Source organism: Oenanthe melanoleuca, chromosome Z, assembly GCF_029582105.1.
Source record: "Oenanthe melanoleuca isolate GR-GAL-2019-014 chromosome Z, OMel1.0, whole genome shotgun sequence".
In the NCBI taxonomy this organism is placed as follows: domain Eukaryota; kingdom Metazoa; phylum Chordata; class Aves; order Passeriformes; family Muscicapidae; genus Oenanthe; species Oenanthe melanoleuca.
The window spans coordinates 59,456,716-59,483,121 of NC_079362.1; the positions used below are offsets into that span (position 1 = coordinate 59,456,716).

Consider the following 26,406-nt stretch of genomic DNA (forward strand, 5'->3'; position numbering starts at 1 on the left):
TTTGGATATAAGGCACTAGGCTTGCTCTAGAGCACGCTTTTCCACAAGAGACAGCAGAAGACTGCACTTATGTCAGTTAAATCTAAAAGCATTCTGCTAAACGCAACACAGGGCTCCATCCTTCTAGGAAGATGGCTCTGTAAATAACTTGCATTTTCACTAAGTTGTGGGTGTAGCCACTGACCTTTAGTTCCACATGCAGATGGCAAATGTTCCACGCATGTCAAATACCAATTCATGAAACTGCAATGACATATAACTAATACAGAGGCAACAATCAAAGTGCTCTTCTCAAACTTTTATTAACTGCTTTTGAGCAATTTAACAAATCCTTGTATCATCATAACACAAAATTCAAACTTTTTAACTGACATGTTACAAAAGAAAGGAACAAAGTTTAGGCAAACCCTTACATAAAGCTCCTTCCCAAACTAGGTCTTCGCGAGATTATCTTCTCAAGCAACATTTCACTTACAGCACAACGGAGTACAAGCTAGTTTGGTATAAAGTAGTTCAGTCCCATGACTCAATTTCTCTTGCAGGACACCCGATCTTTACTTCTCCTGCAGTCACTTTGCCTCTGCCTCTGTAATTCTAGGGAACACAACAGATCTTATCTTAGAATTATTAACACTGCAATCATTTAATGGTAAGTAACCACAAAACAACTTCAGCTTTCTGCATTCATCTATCTCAGTGTAATCTGAACACTCAGGAAGTTTTCATCATTAATCTCCTATACACAAGTTTTTTTGACCCTAGTATGAAACTACTGCAGCTTAATCAACTTCAAGATTTTTATCATGTGTGGGAGAAACACCTCCCACAGTTTATATCCCAACTTTTCTTACCCTACACAAACCAGTTCTCACAATTGTGGGGAAAAAAACTTCCTTCTCCACTACCTACTTAAGAATGACTGTCTGCATTACCTTCGCAATAAAATCCTTTTCGTTTGAGAAAAAAACAAAAGCTCAGTAATCTCTAAGACTACCTCAAAATAACCATGTAAGATCCTCCAAAGGATTCCTCTTTCAAATTCATCATTTGATTATCAAATGGCCTTTTCATGAAAAATTGGGCTGATTACAAATAAAGAGTTTGTCAGACTGACATGAGAAGGTCTCATAATTAAAACCTCACGACCTACAACTCAAAAGAGTTGGTGCAGTGTATGCATGTGATATTAAGGGCAGCATGCCCAATGAAAGCAGAGAGATTTCACACAAAAATCTGTTCTATTCTGTACCAAGAATCACCATCACATTTGGTAATTCAGAGGTTATAAAGGACAAACTTGGACCTAGAAATCATGGATTTCATTAAATGCTGGGAGACACTACACAAAGGCTGGAAAAATGCATTTGGAAGCAATCTAGTGAGATGCACCTCTGAAAGCAATCTAGTAAAAAAGCAAAAATAAAGTGTCCTTGAACTAGAATATACAAGAAAGATCACTGAGTCAAGAATTACTCCACAAGAAAAGGTTTGTGCAAACATACACAACAGCTGTAATGTGAGGCTGTAAGTTTGAGAAGGAAGCAGTATTTGTGTAACTGAAATCTCATTAAGGTCCCCAAAAAAATTATTCAGATCTAGGAAGGGGATTAGCCAACCAGGTAAAACACCCAAACTACCCAATGCTTTCAGTAATAATTGTATGGGAAAAGGTAACTAATGAAAGGAAGGCCAGAGCTTGAATTGAAGTTTCAGACACTTGTGTAAGCACCAAGAGCAATTATTTCTACTATGGTCTCAAAGAAAGTACATTTGTAACATACGGAAGCAACTGAGACATGATAAAGTTCTTAAGGAATCAAAACATGAAGGAAACTAACAGGAGTCAGCAGAAAATTTAAATCCTAAAATTAGCAACAGTAAGAGACTAGAAGGCTCCTCGCTGACACAGACATTAAGAATTCTGACACAGAACAGACTGGGGCATTCATTTAATTAGCTGACGTTTTCCATCAAATGAGTTGCTTGACTGGGTGATTCACAACAAGCAGTAATTGTATAATCAGCAACTATTTGCTCCCATCTTACATGTGTAGCAGAGAAATTTCTGAACTATAGCTCTTGTGTATGTTTGCATGAATATTTTCTTGCAGAGGAATCCTGACTTCATAGATCAAGACTACAGCAGCTAGTATGAGCCCAAGTCAAGCAACTTGTCTGAAATTAGTTTCAGTAATACTGAATTCTTTAAAGATGCACAACTAAGAAAAAGGACACAAGTCAGAGCAATTTCAGTGGCATTACTCTGGATATATACCACTAAAGACCATTTTAAACTGAGACAAAGTTCTAATAGCCAGGACTTCCAGTTAATTTCCAGACCTACCTTTTGGGTATTAACTGGCAGGCGTCCTCCTTCAGCCTCAAAAGCAACTTCTGTCAACCAAAGAGGAACTTCCTGCTGAGCCTATGCAATTAGGAAAATCAATTCAGAGACTTTGACTGCTTTAGCAATTCAGATAAAGAGTTCCATCGTAACTGTACTATAAAATGTCAGTTGCTCAGTACATTCAAGTGAAATATTAATGAACAGAAAAAGTTAAGCACTAAGATTTGAAACTTACATCTGAAAGCACTTTAATTAGAGGTTGTGCAAGATGACCATCTGAATTGTTATCAAAGAAGCCAACTGCTTTCCCTATATTTCCACAACGACCAGTTCGCCCAATTCGGTGCACATATTCTTCAATGGTGGAAGGAAGATCAAAATTAATAACATGCTGAACTCTTTCAATGTCCAGACCTCTTGCTGCCACTGAGGTTGCCACAAGAACTGGACATTTTCCAGAACGAAAATCCCGAAGAGCTATTTCTCTTTCTCTCTGTTCTCTATCTCTATAAAGAAAGCAAGGGTTAGAAAGGATGTCTCTAAAAACTATAGTATTATTTAAGATACAATTTAGATGCCATGTTTCATGGCATGAAAAGAAGCTCTTGGGGGTGGACAATGAATGCAAAACAAAAACAAAAACAAAAACGACCCAGATAAACTCATACACTGATAATCCAGTTCAGGTTTCCTCAATTTCTAACTGAGGAGCAGCAAGACAGAGCAGCTGTTTAAACTTAAGTCTCTAGAGAAACTGAGGTTTTTTAAAAGAACTGGAAATAATTATGCATGAAACTCACTGCCTAAGAAAATCCACTTGTTTAATTGATTGCAAGTGCTTTTCCTGCAGCTTTGTAGCAGGGAGCCAGAATAGCAAAAACAAAGTCTACACAGACTTCTGCACAGGCCGTTTTTTTAGATACGCTAAAAAAACTGTGGCAAATCAACAGTACAGAACCTGTCTTCCATTTATCATCATGACAAGAAAAGTAGATTTTTCTCTGGTGTTTCCATGTTTAAAGAATAATTACACATTACCCAGAACTGGAGTGGGTGAGAATGACTTGTGTTCTTTATTTTCCAAATAAGAAAACAAATTAGAAATCTAAACAGTACTCTTTAAGATCTTAACATGGGGTATTTAGTGAAGCATAGTATGACCACTACTCCAGAGAAGAGCAACTATCCTAACAAACTCAAAAAGGCAAAATGCATCAGAAATCAATAACACTCATGGCAGTTTAACAGCTTCCACTGAACCATTTATTCAACGTATACTTCAATTAACAATGTAATAATTCTACAGAAATATTTTAAGAACTTCCTCCCACACAAGGTAACAGTGGGTTAGCATTCAGGCTTGCCAGGAATGGAAAGCCAGATCTTCTCAAAGCTGTGGCTTTCACAGACCTACAAATTCAACAGCTACAGGATATACACAAACATCCTGCATCTGCATACAAAGACCATTTTAGCCTCTTTCAACCTTGATGTTGTAGTGTCTGTCAGAACACACAGCAAACTTCACATACGTGGCCAAACATGAGTTCTCAATAAAAGCTTCTTACAAAACACAGGTGACTTTCACTTGAAAAAATACTTACCCATGGATACTAGTGGCTGGTATGTTTTCTTGACAAAGAAAGCATGCAATGAAGTCTGCTTTTTTCTTTGTGTCCACAAAGACCAGGGTTCGTTCATTACCTATGTTGAACAGAAGTTAAAAGTCAGTTTGAAACATTACACATTTTCACAATTTAGAATAGCAGTTACCTATATTAACACCTAAAACAGGCATACATTTTATATAAAATCTTTAAACTATGACTGTAATTTCTTACATAATCCAAGCTAATTAAATTTAATCCAGTAATTTCTGTACCAATACAGAAACTGAGTGAAGACACATACATTGATTTTTTCCTCAATAAAAGGAAGAAATGAATGATGTTCCCTGTGGCAGGCATGCATTCCCTTTCTTTAGCAAGTGGCTCAAAGCAGCACATTATCCTGGAGCACTGCATAGCAAGATTTCACCATTTTTTAATTTCAAACTCACATTCAATCTTCAGCGTTAAAACTCAGGACATACAGAAGAAATATGGAAAAATCCCAGACACTAACAAAATACAGGCCCATAGATTCACACAATAATATTAATACAACCATAATCTTATAAACAAACCTGTAAACTGACCGTATAAAGTATATTGCCACCCAGGAAGGTTATCTGCTAAGCACTTCATAGAGATGAATCACTGACAAATACTGACTAGATTCACTGACAAGTCAGACTAGATTCAATGACATTTCCAAGTCCCTTCCAACCCAAACTATTCTATGACTCTATGAAATACCCCTACACAAATATGCCTAAAAACCTGCAGCTCCCACAAGCTCTGGTTTAAGCTTCATCAATAGTCTTGTAAAGCATGCTAACACACAAAATCATACAGCCATGACCTTTTTAAACAAAAGTTTAAAACCAAGCAATTTTGACTTTCCTGGTGAAAAACTGGCATTAAGTAAAGTTACCTATGCTGTGTAGAATTTCTATCAGTTTATCCCTCTTGAAGTACTGAGAAACTTGAAGAATATTTTGCTGAACGTCACTGCATGCTCCACCCACATGTCCGACAACAACAAACAAAAAATCAGTTTTCAAAAATTCACCAGCCAGCCTGAAAAAGACAAAATGGAGCAACAAGAAACATATTATGCAATTATTTTTGCTTTAAAAACATGTCTTTTCATTTATGTTTAAGCAACACTTACAAAAAATATTTTTATCCTGCATTTTGCATTTGACAAATGATACAAGTAGTCTTATACACATTTTTTTAAATGCCGGAAGAGTCTGCATAGTTTAGGTCCGCCATACAAACTACAACCTGGGCTGCATTAAGTGGGACCAGCAGGTCAATCCATCTGGGCCCCTTCACCAGAAGACAGACATGTCAGAGAAGATCCAGAGGCAACAATGATGATCAGACAGCTGGAGGCCCTCTCCTCTGAAGAGAAGCTCTGAGAGTTGAGGAGTGGAGTTATTAAGCTTGGAATGACCTTACTGTAGCCTTCCAGTACCTAAAGGGGGTTTATAACAATAACAGAAACCTCTCACACAGACTGATAGGACAAGTACAGGCTGGATAGAGAATGGATCCTCCTGGAGGGTAAGACTTGGGAGTGCTGGTGGATGACAGGCTGGACATGACCCAGCAAGGTGCACTTGCAGCCCAGAAAGCCAGTTGTGCGCCGGGCTGCATCCAAAGCAGTGTGGCCAGCAAGGCAAGGAAAGGCATTTTGCCCCTCTGCTCTGATATTGTGAGACCCTGTCCGTGTTCTGGGGTTCACAGAATAAGAAATGCTGCTGGAATGAGCTCAATGAGGCCACTAACTCAGAAACAGGGCTGGAGAACCTCTCCTTCAAAAATAAACTGACAAGAATTGGGGTTGCTCAGCCTGGGGAAGAGAAGGCTTCAGGGAGACCCTGGAGCAGCCCTTCAGGGTGAGCAGCTGTACGGTACTTAGTTGGCAGCTGGGATTAAACTACAGCCTTTTAGTGGAAGACAAAGCCTCGAATGCTAAATTGAAGTTCTCCAGCCAACTAGAAAAATGGATGGTTCTCTCAGCTCACATATATGGAAAGAACTTCAACTATCGTAACAAAAGTCTGTGTAATAGCAAAAACAAGTTCAGGTATAAAACCAAACATTATGTTAAAACTAAATTTAATTATATTCACTGAACAGAAGTGCAGGATGATCTGAACCCAACAAGTCCAAAGAAGGCACCTTTGTGTCCAATACTAGAAAATAGTATACAGCTTAAAGCTCTCCTGGCAGCAGAGTATGGGGAAATCATTAGCTTTCCTGACTTCAGCACCAGAAAAGCATTAAATCCAGGAATGAACTGACTCTAATAAAGAAGAGTTTTCATATTCTAAAACATGAACGTTACCTTTAGGCATTTCAGTTTCAAAAGGTTACAAGAACAACAGAGGCAAAAGAAAATTGCCTCAAAGCTGCACCAGGGGAGGCTTAGACCAGCTGTTAGGAAAAAAATCTTCACCGAGAGTTTTCAAGCATTGGACTGGGCTGGCCTGGAAAGCAGTGGAATCACCACCCCAGAAGGTACTTAAATATGCATATGTGGCACTTGGGGCATTGGTTTAGTGGTTCACTTGGTGGCACTGGATTAATGGCTAGACTTAATCAGCTTAAGGGTCTTTTCCAACCTAAATGCTTCTAGGACTCTAATGTTATTAATGCACTTCCAAACCATGATCCAAGCACGCACATTTCTGAAGTCTTCTACCAGTACCTGTATATTCTGCAGGACTCACAGCAGAAAGGTAAATCTGTTGGGGACTTTTTATTAAACGAAAGCAAACAGGAAACATGTTTAACAATTCCACTTATCTCCCTTCAGATACTGGTAGAAATAGTACTCTCAATTCATCGCCCTGTATGCAAGAAAAATACCCAGCAAAAGCATGAGCAAAACCACAATGATAAAAACAGACCTAAAGGGACCCAGATTCTTCTTTCAAACACAAAACCTGAGCCAATCAGAGCACACTATGTATCTTAAAGGGAGATACACACACCTGGTCTTTTCCCAGGATACAAACTAGAAAGAACATATTCCTGCAGAACAGGTAAACACATGGAATGAACACAAACTTGTGTACAGTATCATCTGAGTGCTTGACTGCCAACTGAGCAAACAAGGTCATTTTTAGTTTACCACAAGATTATTTTTCCATACAAAGAACCCTATGAAAAAAGTCTTGACAAGGAACCAAAGCCACAACAGGTGAGCCTGGCTTTAAAGAAAGATGATACATTTCCACATAAGTGGTCAGTGAAGGGGAGAAAGCAGCCCATTTCCCTCTTTCATTCAGGACAGTGAACTACTGGAAAGTATTTTATCCCTGCCTCAAAAATATCTTTCAGACGTTTTGAGACCAAACAAAGTTACCAGGATTTGACTCACTGAATTACCAACACTCTAACAATATCCCTACCAGAAAGGTCATCAAAATTACTCGCACTGCTCCAACTGAAGCTTAGAGACTCTTCTGATTTAACACTGCTTATTTAGATGCTGGTGTCTCAAAAAGGGAAAGAAATACGGAAAAGTTTCCATCTGCCTGCAGGGAATTTGTTGTTTTGTTAGTCAGCAACTATACTTACTATCTATTGAAGACTATCTCTTAAGTGACAGGAACTTTAAAGATAACGAGTAATAAATACATAAGATGTACTGCAAACTCATTTGTAGAAGCTTTAAAACTACTGAAAATAAATACCAATCATCCACGAGAGAATTGCGTATCATTAATGCTGATAAACTGAGAAATAATTGGTATGTCTCATTAACAAAGGTGGTGTTATCAGCAACATCGTTTTTGAGCTTGCAAAGATGTGGTGGGGGAGGAACAAGAAACCATCAGGGGGAACATGAGGACTTCTGCAGAAATGGAATTTAAAAGCCTTCAGGCAACTTTCTAAATTACTTAGGAGCCTCCACCTAAATTAAGCAGTTAATGCTTTAGAGTCCCTGCTTATATTAAGCAACGAATATTAACATCATAGCTTTCAGTATTTTTGAGCTTTTAAAAATAAGGAGTGTTCTAAATTCTTCAGATATTTAGTTCTATACAAATACATCTTCAGAAACACTTCTATTTTTATTCTACTCACCTCTGAACTTCTTCAGGAAAAGTGGCACTAAACATTAGTGTTTGGCGTTTGTCTTTTTGTGGCATGTCTGGGAAAGATACCAGCTTCTTCATATCTGCACCAAAACCCATATCAAGCATGCGGTCCGCTTCATCCAGCACCAAGTATTTCACATTATGCAAACCAATCTGCAAGAAATGGTTCACTGACAGTACACACTTAAAAATACCCCAACTGCTAAAATCCACCTTTTACTTATTTCTTTCAAGTTAATAAAAAGTGAAAGTAGTACAATTTGTTTACATCTCAACCTCTACTTAGCCTTTTAATCTGCACAAATTCACAGACCCTAGTGCTTCAGAACTTGGTTGAGCAAGTAAATGCAGAAATCTTGGAGACCAACGATTCAAACCTAATTTGGAATTATGCTTGAGTTCTAGAAAGGTTCTCTCAAACATTTTCAAAAAACATTTTTTTCCTGATAAAAAAATGCCAAGAGCATTATTAAAAATACTATAACTTCACCATTGCTGACCAAGATGATCACTTTTGTCTAAAAGTCTGAAAACTGCAAAAAAATGATCTCCAGTTTATTACTAAGTATTTTTCTTATCTTCATGTGTTCAGTGAATATCACTGCATCACCACTCTAACACAAAAATTTCAGTAAGAATTTTTAATGACTGGGGAAAATATAACCTGGTACTATATAACCTGGAGGGGTTTTTGTTTAATCAGTATGAAAATATAGTGCCAGAAAGATGAAAAGACATTGCAGCAAAACAAACAGGGTATCAAGCAAAGAACTACTATGGAATATGACACAAGAACTAAGTGAAGGTGTTCCAGGTATTTAAGCTATAAAATTTTATAGGTATGATCACTGCAGGCACTTCGATTTAGACTGATATTATCCAGCTGTCTCTGAAACAACCTGACAAACCTAGACTCAGGCTAGTCCTTCAAAAACTTCATGGAATTTAGACAGTCTAAGAAAACCTCTCTTGTATTTCAGTGCTTGTACAAAAGCAGCGTACCGATACAGCCACTGAAAATCAATCTGTTTATGCTAATTTTAAATAATGAAAAATTTGCTTTTTAGGTAAGAGGGTAATTCAGATGCAGTATTAAGATCTCACCTTTCCTCTTTCAATGATGTCTAGAAGCCTCCCTGGAGTGGCACACAGTATATTACAGCCTTGCTTTACTTGACGAATTGAATAGTCTGTTTGTGTACCTCCATAGATCACAACAGGCCTTATACAAGTTCTGTTATGGAGAAAAATGTTTGGATTAATTGTGTAAGTATGCAAACAGTATAGTTTCATGAAAGTTCATTTAAAAAAAATCAGATCTACCATACATCAGTTTAAGAGTTGTTTAACTCCTTCAGCATACACCTCGGTCCAACAACAGTGCTCAAAACCAGAAACTCAAAGTAAGCTTTAAAGCTCCCCCTCACATTACATAACCAGAGGCTGCCCAAGTGGCCTGCTAGGAACAAACACTTGATTTCACCTGCATTCTCCCTTCTCTTCAACTGAGACCCCCTAACAGTAACAGTCAAAATATTTATGACTTTGCCCCCTTTTATATGGCATCCTCAGAAAAAGCAGAGTCACCACTACATACGCCTCTAGAGCTTCAGAAGTAATCCTTGCAGGCATTAAAAGGGCAAAATAATAAACACACACTGGCATCTTTTGAAGTAGCTAATCACATTGGCTATACAATGCCTGACACAAGGATTAGACAGCAAATCCACTCAAAGACTACACTAAGTAATCTTCACACCAAGCTTTTTGGTTAGGTCTGCCAAGTAGAGATACATCAGATACTCCCCTGTAGAAGACCACTTCTCTAAGCAAGAACTACCTTATGCAGCTGTGAATCATGTTTACAAGCTCATCTTTATAACCTCCTACTAAGATTTTCACACCCGAATTCAAACAGTCTTTTACTGATGATACTAATTCAGCTTCACACACAACAATGGTGATTGGATAAACTTAGTAAATTATTACCGAAGTTAATCAGAACTTTTCCAAAAGCTTTGGTCAAGAATAGAAATTCTCTCTGGAATCCTACAATTTCAGTATTTATTCACTACCAGTATACATAACACATTTCATATGCCTATTTGCAAATTAAATCAAAGAGCCTAATATCATAAATCTCAACTGATCAATATGCGTGCTCTTCTTTAGACACTACAGATTCATAGCCTGATACTGTTTAACTCATTCCTGATTTTACTACAGACCAGCTGTAAGAGAAACCTTCTAGATTCACTTGTTATTACAGTGAAATCATCTGTATCTAGTTTAAAATAGTATAATGAACAGAATCAGCTACGAAGTTATAACAGTTTTAGAGATTCAGAAGCTGTTCTTAATAACATATTTAGTAAGCAGATATGCAAACATGATCATTCTTCCTGGAGACAGACAGCCTCCAAGTGTAAGTTTGATTGAACAAAGGAAAGTATGGCTTATCCCACCAGATTCCACAACGATGATGTTCTGCATTTCACCTCCAAACAGTAATGAACTGTTACATACAATAGATTTCTCTTCTATACACTGGCAATTAATGACAAATCTAGTACAAATGTTCTCTCACACAACATTCAAGGACTTAGTAGAAGTTTACATCTCCTGTTCTGTTTTGAAAACTCAAAGAGTTTATTTGAGCTGTGACATGTCTAAGACCAGACACACAGGGAAGAATAATTAGAAACCATCACTGCAAGTTAACTGAAACCCTTAACACTCATCTCCATCTTGCCAAGAAGAAAGTAAAGCAAGTAAGATAACATTAAGACAAGCTAGTAAGTACTGTATTCGTAGTGAATACATCTAGCGCAGGTAGCTCAGTGTCCCGCTGCAGGGTAAGCTGCAGATGGACTTCAGGGTGACAAGAAATGGCTGGAGCCCAGGCAAAAGACCATGAACGGGTGCCGGCCCTTCACTTAACAAAGGGCATAAGAACCTGCATCACTAGTCAGGTCACCAGACACCCAAGACTCTGCAGGAGCAAATAACTCAGTAAAAAGACCTCAACATTATTAAGTACATAAACTGTGAGCATATAAAAGCCCAGGGATTCCATTGTTCAGTAGACACCCTGCTTTAGCTGTTAGATGTTGCTGCAAAACAATGAAATTACTAGAAGGAAACACATCTGAGATTCTGCTATGGGAAACATGGAATCGAGTCAGTGAAGAAACCTCAACTGACTCTCTGAGAGGTGTGCGTAGGGAGTCAAGTAGGGCAGCCAGCAGCTCGCTAGAGCCACCTGCTGCAAAGGACTTTGGTCCCAGAAGTTGAAGTCCCTGGTGGTGTCAGAGTGAGTGCTGGAGTGGCTCCTGGACAGTTAGACAGGAAAATTTACTTAACACATCTTTGAAGAAATTCCACTTTTGCTGCCAGTGGTAAGCTGAATATTTACCTCCACTTCAAGCTAGAGTAAGCCTTTTATGCACCCACTCATCCACCCCAATCAGAAAGATTAGGCACTTAAATCCCTAGTCATACAGGAAGAAACCCACTTACCAGTACTATAAGCTGAACTCATTATAATCTAAACTAAAGTATAATCTAAACTGAATTGACACAAAAAACTTTGCATGTATTTATGAAAAAAAGAGCACTGCCGATTCAAGCAAAGTAGTCATCAATACCAGGCAACAGTGCAAAAGCTTACCCATATACAAATTTTCTTGCTTCTAGGAAGATCTGATTTATCAGTTCTCTAGTTGGGGCAGTAATAATACATTCCGGTTCTTGCTGCTCTTTAAAGCTACTGGCAGTTACACCATCCTTCATCATTTGGGCTACAACTGGTACAAGAAAGGCTGCCTGGGGGGGTAAAGAACCACATCAGTATTTGAGTAGTTTAGTCTTAAAAGCTTTCATCAGTCTTACTAAAATCTGTGTACCAATCTTAAAGCTTGAATGATAATGCACACAATGATCAAGGATATCAGACTGAAAAGGATTAACCTGAATGCACAACAAAACATTTAAGCTTATTTCTCCTTGTTAACCAGTATGGAAGTACCTCTCTGGATGTTAACAGTCTATTTACACAGAAATACAATCATGCAGTGGCTAACTTTCCATACCGTTCCATGCACTGATGACATGCCCTGGAAATTAAGTCACCCCAAACCATCCTCAATGTGTATTTAAAAGCTACAGCTTATCATCAGTAGGTCTGTAAAGTAATGACGTACTAACAGTTCTCCAGTCTACTAGAATGGCAAATCAGTTTGCAACACAGCTGCACCACACCAGCACACTTACATCCATGTAAGACTACATATCCACAAACTTGTATCTGTACAGCAGTCCCAAAAGCATTCAGAATATTTAGAGCACAGGCTTTGGATGTTACCCCTTCTGCAAACAGAAGAGGTCTTTCAAATGTAGTAACTAGTAAGCTACATTAAAACAAAACTAGGATTCCACACTAAACTGAACAGCAAAAAGCTACACTTCATAACCAAACACTCCCACCCACCAGCTGTCAGTGATTAGGTTTGGGTACATTAGGAAGTTTAAAAAGTTGAGAATTTCCAATTTAGTATCAACTTTCAACACTGTTCCACGATTAAAAGCAAACTGCTTAAAACCAAGACTGGTGTAGATCAGACTTCATCAAGCCAAGTATGACAAACCTGTAAAACAGTTATACTCTGGCATAAGTTTGAAAAAACAAAACAGAACTCATACACAGACAATAGAAAGAGAAACAAACACAAAACAAAAAAAATCAAAACAAAACCACAAAACTAACTCACCAAAAATAACTGCCAACAAACAAACAAAACCAAACACCTAAATAAAAAATCCCCACTAAATAAGACAAAACCCCACACAACACAGAAGTCTCTACTTTCAACTGCTGAGTCCTGTCATCAGCAGTTTCTAGGACTGCCTGCCTATACTTCTGAATCCACAGCTATACCTCTGAAGGCTGGCCTACTGTATCAAGACTAGTTTACTGGAAAAAAAACAAAGCCCAAAATGTGACAACCCTATCATCATTTGTATCTGTGCCTGATACCTGCCATTGTGCACGTGGAATTACTGGACAACAAGCAGCCAAGCATGTGACATGTGGAATAGTGAGGTATCTCCCTGAAAGCTCATGGTCACATACTTTCAGTAGAAAAAGTACTGCATAAACACTTACAGTTTTTCCTGATCCTGTCTGAGCACATGCCATCAAATCCCGTCCTGCCAGTATAATAGGAATGCTGTACTTCTGCACTGGAGTAGGTTTAGAGTATCCAGCTTTAGCAATGTTCACAGTTAAAGTATGACACATGTTAGTATCTGCAAAACTCTGTAAGTGAAAAAATTATTAACAGTTATTACACAATCACAGAACGTAAAAGTTTAAAACCCAAAATGCTTATTCTAGGGCAGAGACATCCAAATACTAAAGTGTGTTAACTTTAGAGGTAGTCTTAGTCATTTAGGGTGCCAAGCTCCTACAGGTAAAAGCCCCAAAGGTCTCTAAAATCTGCTCGTGCCATACAAATAACATTGTCTGCAGGACAGTGAATGCTTTGAAGCCTTTCAACTGGTCTTAGTAGTTTTAAGAGAAAATTGCTCGGGAGCCATATATCTGGATTCAAGCAAGAAAACTCACCTAGCTTGCTATGAAAACAAACCTGAAACTCTTCAGTTTCATTTCACATAGGAGCTGCATATGACCTCTGTGCTAAAACCAGTTAGGGTAGCTAGAACAACATTCCTAGCCAGGACTAAGAATCAACACAGGGGACAAAAATCAGTTTAACTTCAGTGAGACTACCTCTGCGTCTTGTCTTTGAACACAGGTACTACTAACCCCTCTGCACTTCTCATTCATTTCCGTAGAAAGAGCCTTTCTTTTTAAACACTGGCCACTCATTACAGATAAAAAACTAAGTTATATGTTAAACAATTAAGTGAAACCACAGAGAACAGGGCTAGAAACTACTTTAAAACACCCCTCTGCCAAAACGAATACTACCCCAACAGGTGTTCACTTCCACTTTTGAAGATCCTCCAGTAATTGACTTCAATAAGGTAACTACACCACCCTGACCAGAAACTGCTGCCAAAGACCTCTTCCTTTCAATATCTAAAATTCTTCCACAATTTAATGACTATTTTTCCTATATTGTACAGTATTACTTTCTTTAGACATTTTATGTAGTTTGTTAGTTATTGTGAATTCAATTTTTCCTTTTAAATGGGGAGGACCTCCCTCCAATATCACACTATCTGCAAGATTCAGTATTTTTTATTAGTATTTTCATTAGTTGGAAATATTGAACCCACCACACATCCTTGTCAATCATGCCTCACATAAACTGTGAGAATAATCAGTTCACTAACCATTAATGCTGCTGGAGGGTCTAGTCCTGATACTTCAACGATGTTTTCATCATACTTGTCAAAATTCATTCCTGTCTGGTAACGTGCAAAGATGGCTTGTTCATCCTCAGGTGGAGGAGGGGGCACATAAGTCACCTTTGGACCTTAAGAACACAACCACTTAAGTTCACAAATAATATAAAGAATGAGTTAAAATAAAACTATTTTAAGTATTAAGCTACAGAAATTCAGTAAGATGTCATCGAGATTTCCCTCCATTTTTTCAGGAGGGCGCAAAATTCCATACATTCATTCTATCAGAACTCAATTTTATACTATGAAACCTAAAATTTACCTCTATATGAAGTCAGACTCGTAAAGCATTCATGTCTCGCATTCACTCAAGGGCCCCACTTTCAAGAGGTACTCACAAAAAATAAATTAACCTACTCTTTATCATCCAGACACATACTCCTATAAAACAAGGAAGGACATGCTTCCCACAGGAAAATTCCATACAGATAAATGCAACTGTTGCATACCAGTATCCAGAACAGTTTTTAACACACTAGTACTTTACACTACAGTCATTAAAAAGGAATTACTGTTCTGTGTTAAGGATGCAGCTATGTCCACTATAAGCATGTTGCCTCTATGAAGACTTCAATTCCTAAAAATCATTATTTCAACTAAAAACCTGAAAAAATTGAGGTGAGCTGAGTCAAACAGAGGCAAATCAATTGTTCTTCAGATACTAAGTAACACTTTTGAACTTGTATACTAATCACTGGATCACAGAATAGTTTTGAGTTGGAAGGAACTTTCATGATCATCCATTCCAAACCCCATGCCACAGAATGGATATCCTTCATTAGAACACATTGCTCAAAGCCCAGCTGAATGTGGCTTTGAACATTTCCAGGGATGAGGTATCCACAAGCTCTCTGGTCAACCTGTTCCAGTGCTTCAGTGCAACTCACCCTCTGAGTAAAGATCCATTTAGTCATCTTTTCTACAATCAAAATTTTTTATGAGTATCACACAAAATGTTCTTACGTGGATAATATCAGTGATCCACTGACCATTACAATGGTTTAATCTCACTCCTAACTTGAATTATGGTACTCTGGATAGGACAACATATAAGCAGCCAGGTACAGTAGCATCAGTGACAAATGAATACAGCAGGACTATGGGGAAAAATCTCAAGCAGAAAACAAAAAAACCCCAATATAAAGTTAAATCGGTAATAAGTGGCCTGCCAGAGCTATACACCTTACCTGTCAGCACTGACAGTACAGTATTTCCCCTTACAGAGGGCAAAAGGGTAAAAGTTTAGATCAACTCTTTCAAAACTTAACAAGTTCTTTCAGGCATACTTTCAATTTTGGGGCTGGCACCTCTGCTTCACTGCTACTTCACATTAACTGAACCAGCACCAGCAAGACAAAAAAGATTATGCAATGCAACAGCTTTGAAAATCCAACGACTAAAATTCAAATGAGTTACAAACATGTATTTTACAGGCATACAACCAAGATACCAAGCATTTGCAAAAGGTTCTTAATAGGGAGAAAAATTAGTGACAGGACTTGCCAGAATTAAGAAGGAACTGCTTTGTCATTAATCAGCAATGAGGAAATCTGTACAGTTCACCCCACTACCAAAAAGCCTCACCTGCACCATCAGCGAGTGTTCCTCCTTCTCGAGAGCCAGGAGTTTTAGACTGCAGTGTGCTCCTTTGCCCACCTTTAGTACCTGTAAGTAACAGATGCAGAGTATGAAATTAGTATAATGAAATACTATATTTGAAGCCAGTACTATCTACTCCAACAGATCAGCAGAGCAACAGTCCCAACAACTTCTTCATTAACTCCAACCTATAATGTATTATACTCAGTAATAATTGTTTTTTAAAGAGACTATTTATTTTCCACATCACAGCTGAAGAACTAGTAGCAGGAGTTCTCAGCTCTCTGTGGTACTTCTCAGGGAACAAGCAAGTCCAGAAGATCACCAAACATATGCTGTACAAACCACTCAGTACAAAAAAAACCCAACCATTAAACTTACTCTCACCTTGTCCAAAGCCACCACGAAATCCTTTAAACCCTCTGTTTTGTGTACTAGCACCATCTACAGCATTTCGATCTTGAAAACCTGCAATAATGCAGCACAGCACACAATAACTCAATCTGCTCACTTCTGCATGAGCAGATCAAGTGCCTTTTACCTGGCTGAAGAACAAAAGCTGTTTCAAAGCTTGCACTCTTGCTCACCCTTTCACTCAGAAAATGGGCAAAGCCGGAAAGAATGACCAGTGTATGCTGCCATCATACAAACCAGCCAATACAACAGACTCACACTCACCTTGTCCAAATCCTTTAAACCCTCTGTTTTGCGTAATGGCATCTTCTCCACTTCCATCCTGAAAACCTGCAGTACACAGCATAGCACACAATCACTGAAGTTTGCCTAATTCTGATGTGCAGGTGAAGCCCCTTATATCTGGTAATTATTCTCCCTGGTCCTTATTTTATTCATATAAAAAGTGCAATATAACAAAGTGTTTTCCCTAAATATATGAAAAAATGAAGACAAGAGATACTTTTTTTAGAAAGCATTCAGCTCTTCTATCGTACTGTAAAAACAATGATCTGGTACAGGACATCATGATGCTCTCCTAGCACAGCATCTGTGGCTTCTTCACCACCAATGCCTGGTGTGTACCAGTATGTCAATCAGTTTGGTTTTTCCTCATCAGCATATAAAAACTACATCTTAAAAGTTGTCATGGAAATGCAGTATCCCAAGTATCCATAAATACAGACCTTAAATATAGTTTGCAAGTTACTTCACAATTGCTGCTGTAGAGTCTACAGCAAAACTGCTTGTCATCAGTGCCCTGCATCAAAGTGCTTGCTTAGTTAAACAAGTCCAGAATTCCCCTACCATAATGGTATTCAGCCCAAAAGGTGGGAAAATGTTCCTAATTTTTTTGAAAGAATAAAAACTGCTGGCTTTGTAAAAAGGCAACTTGTTTTTTAACAGAAAAGAATTGCTAGCTGTATTATGGATGCTGTTTATGTCCTCAATGAGTATTAGCATGATGCCTCTAACAATTACTAAAAATCATTATTTGAACCAAAAACAGAGCCATATCAATTGTTCTTCAGGTATCAAGGAGCACTTCTCAAAATGCACAATAATGATAAAATGGTTCGGGTGGGAAGGGACCTTAAAGGTCACCTAGTTACAACCCCCCTTGCTGAGGACAGGGTTGCCACCCACTAGATCAGACTGCTCAAAGTCCCAATCAAGCTAACAATCAGCTAAATTGCCACAACTCACGAATGAGGAAACCTGTACAGTTCACCCCCACTACTAAAAAGTCTCACCTGCATCATCTGCTAGAGATTGTCTTTCTTTAAAGGTGAGAGCTCTAGACTGAGGCATACCCCTTTGTCCATCCTTAGTACCTGCAACAGACAGTGCAGCGCATAAAGGGTATAAAATTACAGAAATCACAGAATCAGCTAGGTTGGAAACGACCTTTGAGATCATCAAATTTAACCTATGACTGAACAGAACCTCATCAACTAAACCACAGCACTGAGTGCCACGTCCAGGCTCTTCCTGAACATCTCTAAGGACAGGAGCTCCACTGGCAGGAACCTCCCTGGGCAGTCCAATTCAATGTTTAAACACCCCTTCAGTGAAGAACTTTGTGATGTCCAGCCTAAACCTCCCCTGGTGCACCTTAAGACTATTTCTTCTTCTCTAGTCACTGTTTGCCTGAAAAAATAGGCTGATCCCATCTGGCTACAGCCCCCTTTCAGGCAGAGTGACAAGGTCTCCTCTAAGCCTCCTTTTCTCCAGGCTAAACACTTCCAATTCCCTATAGGATCTGTGCTCCAGCCACTTCACCAGCCCTGCTGCCCTTCTTTGTACTTGCTCCAGTATCTCAACATCTTTCCTATGCTGAGGGGCCCAGAACTGGACACAGCACTCAAAGCCTAACCAGTGCCAAGTGTGGGGGGACAATCATTGCCGTGGCCCTGCTGGCAACACTATTGCTGATCCAGACCAGGACGTCACTGGCCTTCTTGACCATACTGGTTCATGATCAGCAGGCTGTCAATCAGTAAGCTCAGATCTCTTTCTGCCTGTCTGCTGTCCAGCCACTTGGCCTCAGCCTGTATCACTGCAGGGCATTGCTGTGACCCAAGGGCAGGACCCAGCACTTGTTACACGTCATATCATTGGATTCAACCCATTGATCCATGGGTCCCTCTGCAGAGCCTGCCTGCACTCCAGCAGATCAACACACACACCCAACTTAATGTCATCTGCAAATTTCCTAATGGTAGACTTAATCCCTCAGAGATCCTAAGTAGATATATTAAACAGGGCTGGGCCAAACAGAGACCCCTGAGGGACACCACAAGTGACTGGTTACCAACCAGATGCAGCACCATTCACAATACTCTCAGCTGTCCAGCCTGTTTTTAATCCAGTATGCGGTCCAAGCCAGAGGCTTAAAGCTTTTCCAGGCATATGCTATAGGTAATGGTGTCAAAGGCTTTGATGAAGTCCATATAGACAACATCCACAACATTCCCCTCATCCACCAAGTGGGTCATAAAAGATCATATTGATCAGCAAGATATGCCCCTCTAAAATCCATGCTGGCTAGGTCTAACCCCTTGGTCATACTGTATGCACCATGTGATCACGCTCAAGATGATGTGTTCCATTCTCTTGCTGGGCACCCAGAGGCAACAGGAAGTCCACACACTCCAAGAACCTCCTAGACTGCATCTTTTCCACTGTGCTGAGTTTCTAGCAGATTATTTGGTAGGTTAGAGTCTCCTACATGAAAAAGGGCTGATCTTGAAACATCCTCCAGCTGCTTACAGAATAATTAATCCATCTCTTCATCCTGTTAGGTGGCAAGATACTCACCACGATGTCAGGCTTGTTGGCCCTTCGCTGATCCTTGCCCATAGGCACACAACCTAATCATCGTTAATCATGAGTTCTATAGTGTTGACAGCCTCTCTAATATACAAAGTGACCCCTCCACCTCTTCTTCCTTGCCTGTCCCTTCTGAAGAGGGAGTAGACATCCACCACACCACTCCAGTTGTGTGAGTCATCCCACCACATTGCCACAACAGCTACTACATCATAGCTTTCCTTCTGTACAACAGCTCTGAGCTCCTCATTACCCACGGTGCATGCATTTGTGTACATGCACTTCAGCTGAGCTGATTTCACCACTGACTCTGACTCACCACCTTACTCTCCTCTCTGGAGGGCCAGGTTTCACACCCTTGCCGCTTCAAACCTACTTTAAAGCCCTTTCAATCAGCCAACTCTGGCCTAGAATCCTTGTTAGACAGAACCCACCTGACTCAAAAAGGCCTGCTGATGTGAAAACTGCCCTACAATCAGAAAAACCAAAATTCACTGATGGCACCAGCCCTTAAGCCAGTTATTGACAGTATGGGTTCTCCTGCTCCTTTCATCATTCATCTCTGCTACTGAAGGAACTGAGCAGAACATCACCTGCGCTCCTGTCCCATGAACCAACTGACCCAGAGCCTTAAAGTCCTTTTAAATTGAGCTGGTGCCCTTCTTGTCAATCTCATCACTGCAAACCTGGAAAACCAGCAGTGGATAATAATCAGAGGTGTCAAAGGCTGAACTGGCTAAGGGAGTCTCCTGGTGATATCCTGTAGCTGGGCCCCAAGGAGACAGCAGACTTCCCTTTGGGGTTCATCCGGCCAACATACAGGGCCTGCAATTCCCCATAGATGGGAGTCACCTACAACAACCACCCTTCCATTCTTCTTAACACTGAGGCTGTGATCCATCTGACAGACTAAGCACAACTGGAAGACCCTCCAGACGAATTTTTTCCTTTAATTAGCCTGACCCTCTGGATCCAGTGTCTCATACCTATTCTGTAAGGGCACCTGGGAAGGCAATGGGGGTTGGGAGTGCGTTTTTTTACCTCGTCAAGAAGGGATCTCTTTCCATTACCTCCATCTGCCAGGTCTCCTCCTCTGCCCTAAGGGCAAAAGGGGCAGTGCTTCTCTGACATCTGCTTAGCTTCTCTCACAGTTTGAAGAGTCTACTTCTCTTTTGCTTCCTCTAATACTCCTTAGCCTTTCCACCTCTTCTTTAAGCTCTGCCTCCAGACAGAGCAAATCACTCACCTGTTTAAACAGACAGTTTTTTTTTTTTTGCACCATCCTCTGGTACTAACACCAGGCTCTGACACTCCCTGCAGCCAGTGGCCTGGATACCTGCTTCCGTCTTGGGGGAGCTCTGTTTGGGTTAGCAAATGGTTGCTGGCAGCAGCAGCAGCAATGACTAAGGGGGACAATTAAAAAAAAAAAAACAAACAAGACCAAAACAACAGCCAAAATACTACACTGACCTACGACAGATACACAATCCATCACCAGGAAGACAGCAGTGCGCCACCTCTGTGAACTGCCACATAAACTGACATGCCACACTCCCCATTGTGCCACACCCTAACTCACCTGCCACGCCCATTTCCCCACTACTGTTACCTGCCATGCCACACCCCAGTTTGCCTACTCCTGGTCACTAGTGCTCCTAGTGCATTTCAGATGGCATGCAAATGGCCCAAACATGGCCCCTTGCTCACCTGAATGGCCGTCATGGAGGGGGAGCTGCTTGATCAGCTCTTCTAAATCATATACACATTAGTATCATGAAATACTACAGCTAAAGCCAGCTATTTATTCCAACATATCTGCAGAGCTACAGTTCCAACAATTTCATTAATACCAACCTATACTATTATGCTCAGTAATATTTGTTTTTAAAAGAGATCAATTATTTTCCACAACACAACTGCAGAACAGAACTACTAGCAAGAGTTCTCAGCTCTCTGTGGTACTTCTCAGGGAACAAGCAAGTCCAGGAAGATCACCAAACATGTGCTGTACCCGTACAAACCACTCAGTATGAAAAAAAGCCCAAACTCCAAACTTACTCTCACCTTGTCCAAAGCCACCGCCAAATCCTTTAAACCATCTGTTTTGTGTACTAGCACCATCTACAGCATTTCGTTCTTGAAAACCTGCAATAATGCAGCACAGCACACAGTAACTCAATCTGCCCACTCCTGCGTGAGCCTTTCATCTGGCTGAAGAACAGAAGCCATTTCAAAGCTTTCACTCTTGCTCACCCCTTTCACTCAGGGAATGGGCAAAGCCAGAAAGAATGACCAGTGTATGCTGCCATCATACAAACCAGCCAATACAACAGACTCACACTCACCTTGTCCAAATCCTTTAAACCCTCTGTTTTTCATAATGAAATCTTCTCCACTTCCTTCTTGAAAACCTGCAGCACAACATAACACAAAATAACACAGTTTGCTCAATTTTGCTTGTATAGACTGTTGCCTGGAAATGCCATTTATCTGGCTGAAGAACAGAAGAAATTTCTCTGCTTTCACCCTTCTACTGGGTAGTTCTCATGGAGCAAGCAAGTCCTGCTGTACAAACCACTCAGTACAAAAAAAACCCAACCATTAAACTTACTCTCACCTTGTCCAAAGCCACCACGAAATCCTTTAAACCCTCTGTTTTGTGTACTAGCACCATCTACAGCATTTCGTTCTTGAAAACCTGCAATAATGCAGCACAGCACACAATAACTCAATCTGCTCACTTCTGCATGAGCAGATCAAGTGCCTTTTACCTGGCTGAAGAACAAAACCTGTTTCAAAGCTTGCACTCTTGCTCACCCTTTCACTCAGAAAATGGGCAAAGCCGGAAAGAATGACCAGTGTATGCTGCCATCATACAAACCAGCCAATACAACAGACTCACACTCACCTTGTCCAAATCCTTTAAACCCTCTGTTTTGCGTAATGGCATCTTCTCCATTTCCTTCTTGAAAAGCTGCAGCACAACATAACACAAAATAACACAGTTTCCTCAATTGTGATGTGCAGGTGAAGCCCCTTATTTCTAATAATTATTCTCCTCAGCTCTTGTTTAATGATTCCACAAGAAGTTCAACATGTAACTGATTTGCCTAAACATATGAAAAAAATGAAGAGGTACTTTTTGCCAAGAAGTCTGACAGAAAACAGTACTGCATTCCTGTACAATTTAAAGTAAATATTACGTTGAGTCTTTAAGTATTTGACTTAACATGTGTACATGCTAATCAAGCCACTAACTTCAACTCTTCAGTAGGAACACAGACCAATTCAGACTTCTGGTTTAAGGTTAACTGATGGCATTTGTCCCTTCAGTTTTCTTAACAACTGGTACTATAGAGTAAGGTGGGAATGCCAGTTACTGCCTGCTATGAAGTGAGGGCTTGAAAATATGTCTTTCAGATCTACCAAGTTCTGGTTTTTTATCACTCAGAATTACTTATTCAGTTGGCAGTGAGAAGCATGTAATGTATTATTTCTAATTTCTTTCCTTACTCGCTCTCCTGATGGGAAAAGAAAAAAATTAACACGCATAAACAAAGTATTCCTCATTTTATACTTAAGTTTCAGGTGCTGTCTAAGGTCCACACAATCAGCTTAGATCATCATTTACTCCTTAGTCCTTATTCTTCAACCGATCACCTGTTCTGTTCTACCACATTGTAACGGCAAAGACCAACATCTGGTACAGGATTACCATAAAGTCCTCCTAGCACAGCACCTGTGCCTTCTACACCAAAGCCTGGTGTGTATACCAGCACATGCTGGCTTTTCCACATCAGCTAGAGATATAAAAATTGTATCCTAAGGATTCATATGCAAATGACAGTATCTTAAGTATCCAAAAATACAACAGACCTTAAATAATGCATTCGAGTTACTTCATAATTGCTGCTGGAGGGTCTACAGAAAAACTGCTTATCATCAGTGCCCTGAACCAAATAAGCCTAGCATTCACCCACCGTAACGGGGTTCAACAAAAAGGATGCAGGAAGGGTATGGCAGTTTTTAAAAGAATAAGCTGTGCTGTGTTTGACAGGGGTACAGTCAATGTCCCTCACAGCAGCTGGCACAGGGCCGTGCTTTGGATTTGCTGGAAGCAGTACTGATAACACAGGGATGTTTTTAGTTAGTACTGAGCAGCACCCACAATGAGTTGAAGCCTTTTCTACTCCTCACCCCACATACCAGCAAAGGGGCCGAGGGAGCACAAGATGAGATGGGATAAAGCCAGGAAAACTAATCCCATCCCTTGTGGCATCAAGCTCCGCATATAAATCATGGGGGAAAGAAGGAGGAAGAGGAGGGCACTTGGATTGATTTTGTTTGACTTCCCAAGCCATGGTCATGCAAGACAGAGCTCTACTTTCATGGAGCTGAACCTGCCTGCTGATTGGAAGTGGCGAATGACAAAATTTAATGCATCATATACAACCAATCATTAGAAATACAATCACTACTGGAAGTTACCTTTGGCTGCAAAGTTTCTTCCTCTACCAAAACTACTCACTGACTCATGCTGTGTGTCCACAAATTCATCAGTACCTATAGTTAAAAGGAAAGAATTAGGTTAAAATTCAAAGCTATCTTTAATTATCTAGTTAACAGCTATATGCTAGTATATAATTGTAATATATAAGAAAGCGCTGAAAAGCTTCCTTATTGGAAAGCTTCCTTTGGAAGCAAAAGGAAAGCCTACTCATTATGTTCTCTACATAATTTGATGCTGCTGTTCCATGGCAGTCTCATGAAAATATTACAATATTTTATTTTCCTTTAATCTTGAACAATGCTCAAGGGACCAGTTCTTTCAAACACCAGTACAGTCAAAAGTGCCTTTCACATACCAAATGAGTCTACAGTTCGACTGAAGACAGAGGAGGGGTCATTTGGTTTCTCAAGCAAGTTAACCTGCAGAAAGAAGAAAGGCACAACATCATAATGATTTTAGGCCTAAAAAAGTATATAAATACAAACACAGATACAAAGTCAAGTACTTGAAAGAAGTTGCCTTCTGCATCTCATGAAATACAAACTCCCATACTCTTCTGTTTGTTTCAATTTATTGTACTTCAGTATACTAAATGGCATACTGTTCACATCCGAATGTTATCAAAAATCACATTACACACAGTTGACATGTCGAGCCTGTTTCAGCATACAACAATCACTAATATCTGAACAAAACAGGAGCAAGTAAATTTCTAGTGCAGAGAAAAACTGCTCTCTTGAAGAACAGTGAACTCCTATGTCTGCCTACGATTATTCAAAAAAACCACGTGAACAAGGGACACCACTGCCCAGCAGCCACTCAGGCCGCAGAAACATGGGTTGGAGGAAAGAACGGGAAAAAAACGGCAGGTACATGGGTTGGAGGAAAGAACGGGAAAAAAACGGCAGGTACATGGGCTGGAGGAAAGAACGGGAAAAGAAGCAAACATCATTCAGCGCCGTAGCTGTCCGCCCCCCCCCCCCCCCCCCAGGCAATACCTTCTCAAGGGACGGGAGTAACGCCTCGTCCCCTATCTCGGCATTCCAGTCTTCTTCAATCATGCTGCGCCCTGCCAGACCTGCTTGCAGGAGACAGAACACATCAGCACCTGCCTCCCGCCAGGCTCCGGAGGCTACCGCGAAATAAAAGAAAATGGCAGCCTACACCGAGGCTCGTCGACACGGCCCGCCGGCGATGCCTGCGGGGGGAAGCTGAGCGCGCCCGGCCTAGGCACTGCACTGGTGGGGATGGAGGAGGTGGGGGTTCTCCTGCGGAAAAGCACCCCGCTTCCCTCAGGGCATCGCGCAGCCCCTCACGTACCTCCCTCCGACGGTCACCAGGACTGCGCACCGACAGAAGATGGCGGTTGCCGCCGACGGCCCTTAATACGGCTGCACGTGCCGCTGCCGCCACGTCACGTGTGGCGCCCGGCAGCCAATGGGCGTGCGGCGCGGCCGGGCTCCGCGGGCGCGCCCCGGCCCCTCACGTGCGGCCGCTGTGGCGGGAATGGCGCTGCCGAGGCCCGGCGGGCCTGGAGCCACCGAGCCGCAGCTGGCGCAGGGACTACTTCACTGCGAACACCTTTTCCAAGCTCTGGTGTAATACCCGACGGACCACGTGCTTTTGCTGAAAGTTTAAGAAAAAAAAAAAAAAAAGTCGTGCTAAACAGGTTACATGTTTAAAAAACAATGCAACAAAAGTAACCCCCCCAAAAAACTCGAACTTAAGTATAACACCGTTTTCCTGTTGTTTCTGTTACACCAGTAGAATAATAAAGGTAGCTGAATTCCCGGCTCAGGACCTGATGCTGGACTGGAGGAGAACATGGATTGCACTCCTATGAGTTCATTATCTAAAATTAGTAACAAGTAGTTTGGCGCTCCATCTTGGGTTCCCAAGCTACCAGTGCAGTGTCTGTCTTCTCTGTTCCTGTTTTCATGCTGTTAGATAATACATCAATGCTTATTCATAAACACATTAAGGAATGTCCTGTGTCATTTCAAAACTCATTAAAACCCTCCCCACCATGTTCAACAGATTTTCCTCATCAGAAAAACAGTATGAAAAATTGTGTGTTTGTTCAAGAATTTGAATGCCTTCTGTGGCAGAGACATGACACCAGATCAGTATTTCTGAAGTGAACATTTGAATTTCTAGCAGGGGGTTTGAGCATCAAGGCAAATTCCCGCAGCAGCTGGGAAATTTTGAAAAGTAGTCTTTGAACTAATGCTTTTGTTATTTTCTCATTAGCCATCATCTGTTAAGCCTTATCCTTTGTAGCTGCTCATTGTTCAAGAGCATCAAGACAGGACTCAGGTTAGAGTCCAAAATGGCTAAGAGACATAAACAACTTCTCTGTCTCACAGTGAGGTTAAATCTTCACCCCTTCATTTTATATGTGTGTGTGTACGATGTGTGTGGTGCTGGGAGTCACCAGCTTTCAATAAGTATTTAGTCAGACACATAATGTCCAAGGATGAAGGATGTGCAGTGGAAGCATCTCTGTGAGAA

General features: G+C 40.6%; 1 protein-coding gene across 6 annotated transcripts; it reads right to left on the reverse strand.

Moving 5' to 3' along the window:
* Positions 1-278: 278 nt before the first annotated feature.
* On the reverse strand, positions 279-25,330 carry DDX4 (DEAD-box helicase 4). Of its 6 annotated transcripts, none has more exons than XM_056513496.1 (22): positions 25,216-25,318; positions 24,894-24,973; positions 24,251-24,314; positions 23,874-23,948; positions 22,294-22,359; positions 22,003-22,083; positions 21,731-21,796; positions 21,450-21,530; positions 17,807-17,887; positions 16,779-16,844; positions 16,488-16,568; positions 16,086-16,166; positions 14,430-14,572; positions 13,234-13,386; positions 11,740-11,894; positions 9,174-9,303; positions 8,056-8,222; positions 4,883-5,028; positions 3,952-4,051; positions 2,583-2,853; positions 2,345-2,425; positions 279-594 (listed from the first exon to the last, which is right to left on the reverse strand). In XM_056513496.1, the coding sequence occupies exons 2-22, from the start codon at positions 24,954-24,956 to the stop codon at positions 514-516; spliced, it is 2,232 nt and encodes a 743-aa protein (XP_056369471.1). In that variant the 5' UTR covers positions 24,957-24,973; positions 25,216-25,318; the 3' UTR covers positions 279-513. The 6 variants fall into 6 exon arrangements, with proteins under 6 accessions (XP_056369471.1, XP_056369470.1, XP_056369472.1 ...); XM_056513495.1 differs by having other exon boundaries at positions 24,894-24,976; positions 25,216-25,256; XM_056513497.1 differs by lacking the exon at positions 17,807-17,887 and having other exon boundaries at positions 25,216-25,291.
* Positions 25,331-26,406: the final 1,076 nt, after the last annotated feature.

Excerpts from the sequence above, each read along its gene's own strand:
- DDX4 (XM_056513496.1), bottom strand. The coding sequence starts at position 24,956 with ATGATTGAAGAAGACTGGAATGCCGAGATAGGGGACGAGGCGTTACTC. Across the intron at positions 17,888-21,449 it reads TGGCGGTGGCTTTGGACAAG|GTACTAAGGATGGACAAAGG; the intron begins GTGAGAGTAAGT and ends TGTCTGTTGCAG. Across the intron at positions 16,845-17,806 it reads ATCTCTAGCAGATGATGCAG|GTTTTCAGGATGGAAGTGGA; the intron begins GTGAGACTTTTT and ends TGTGTACTGCAG.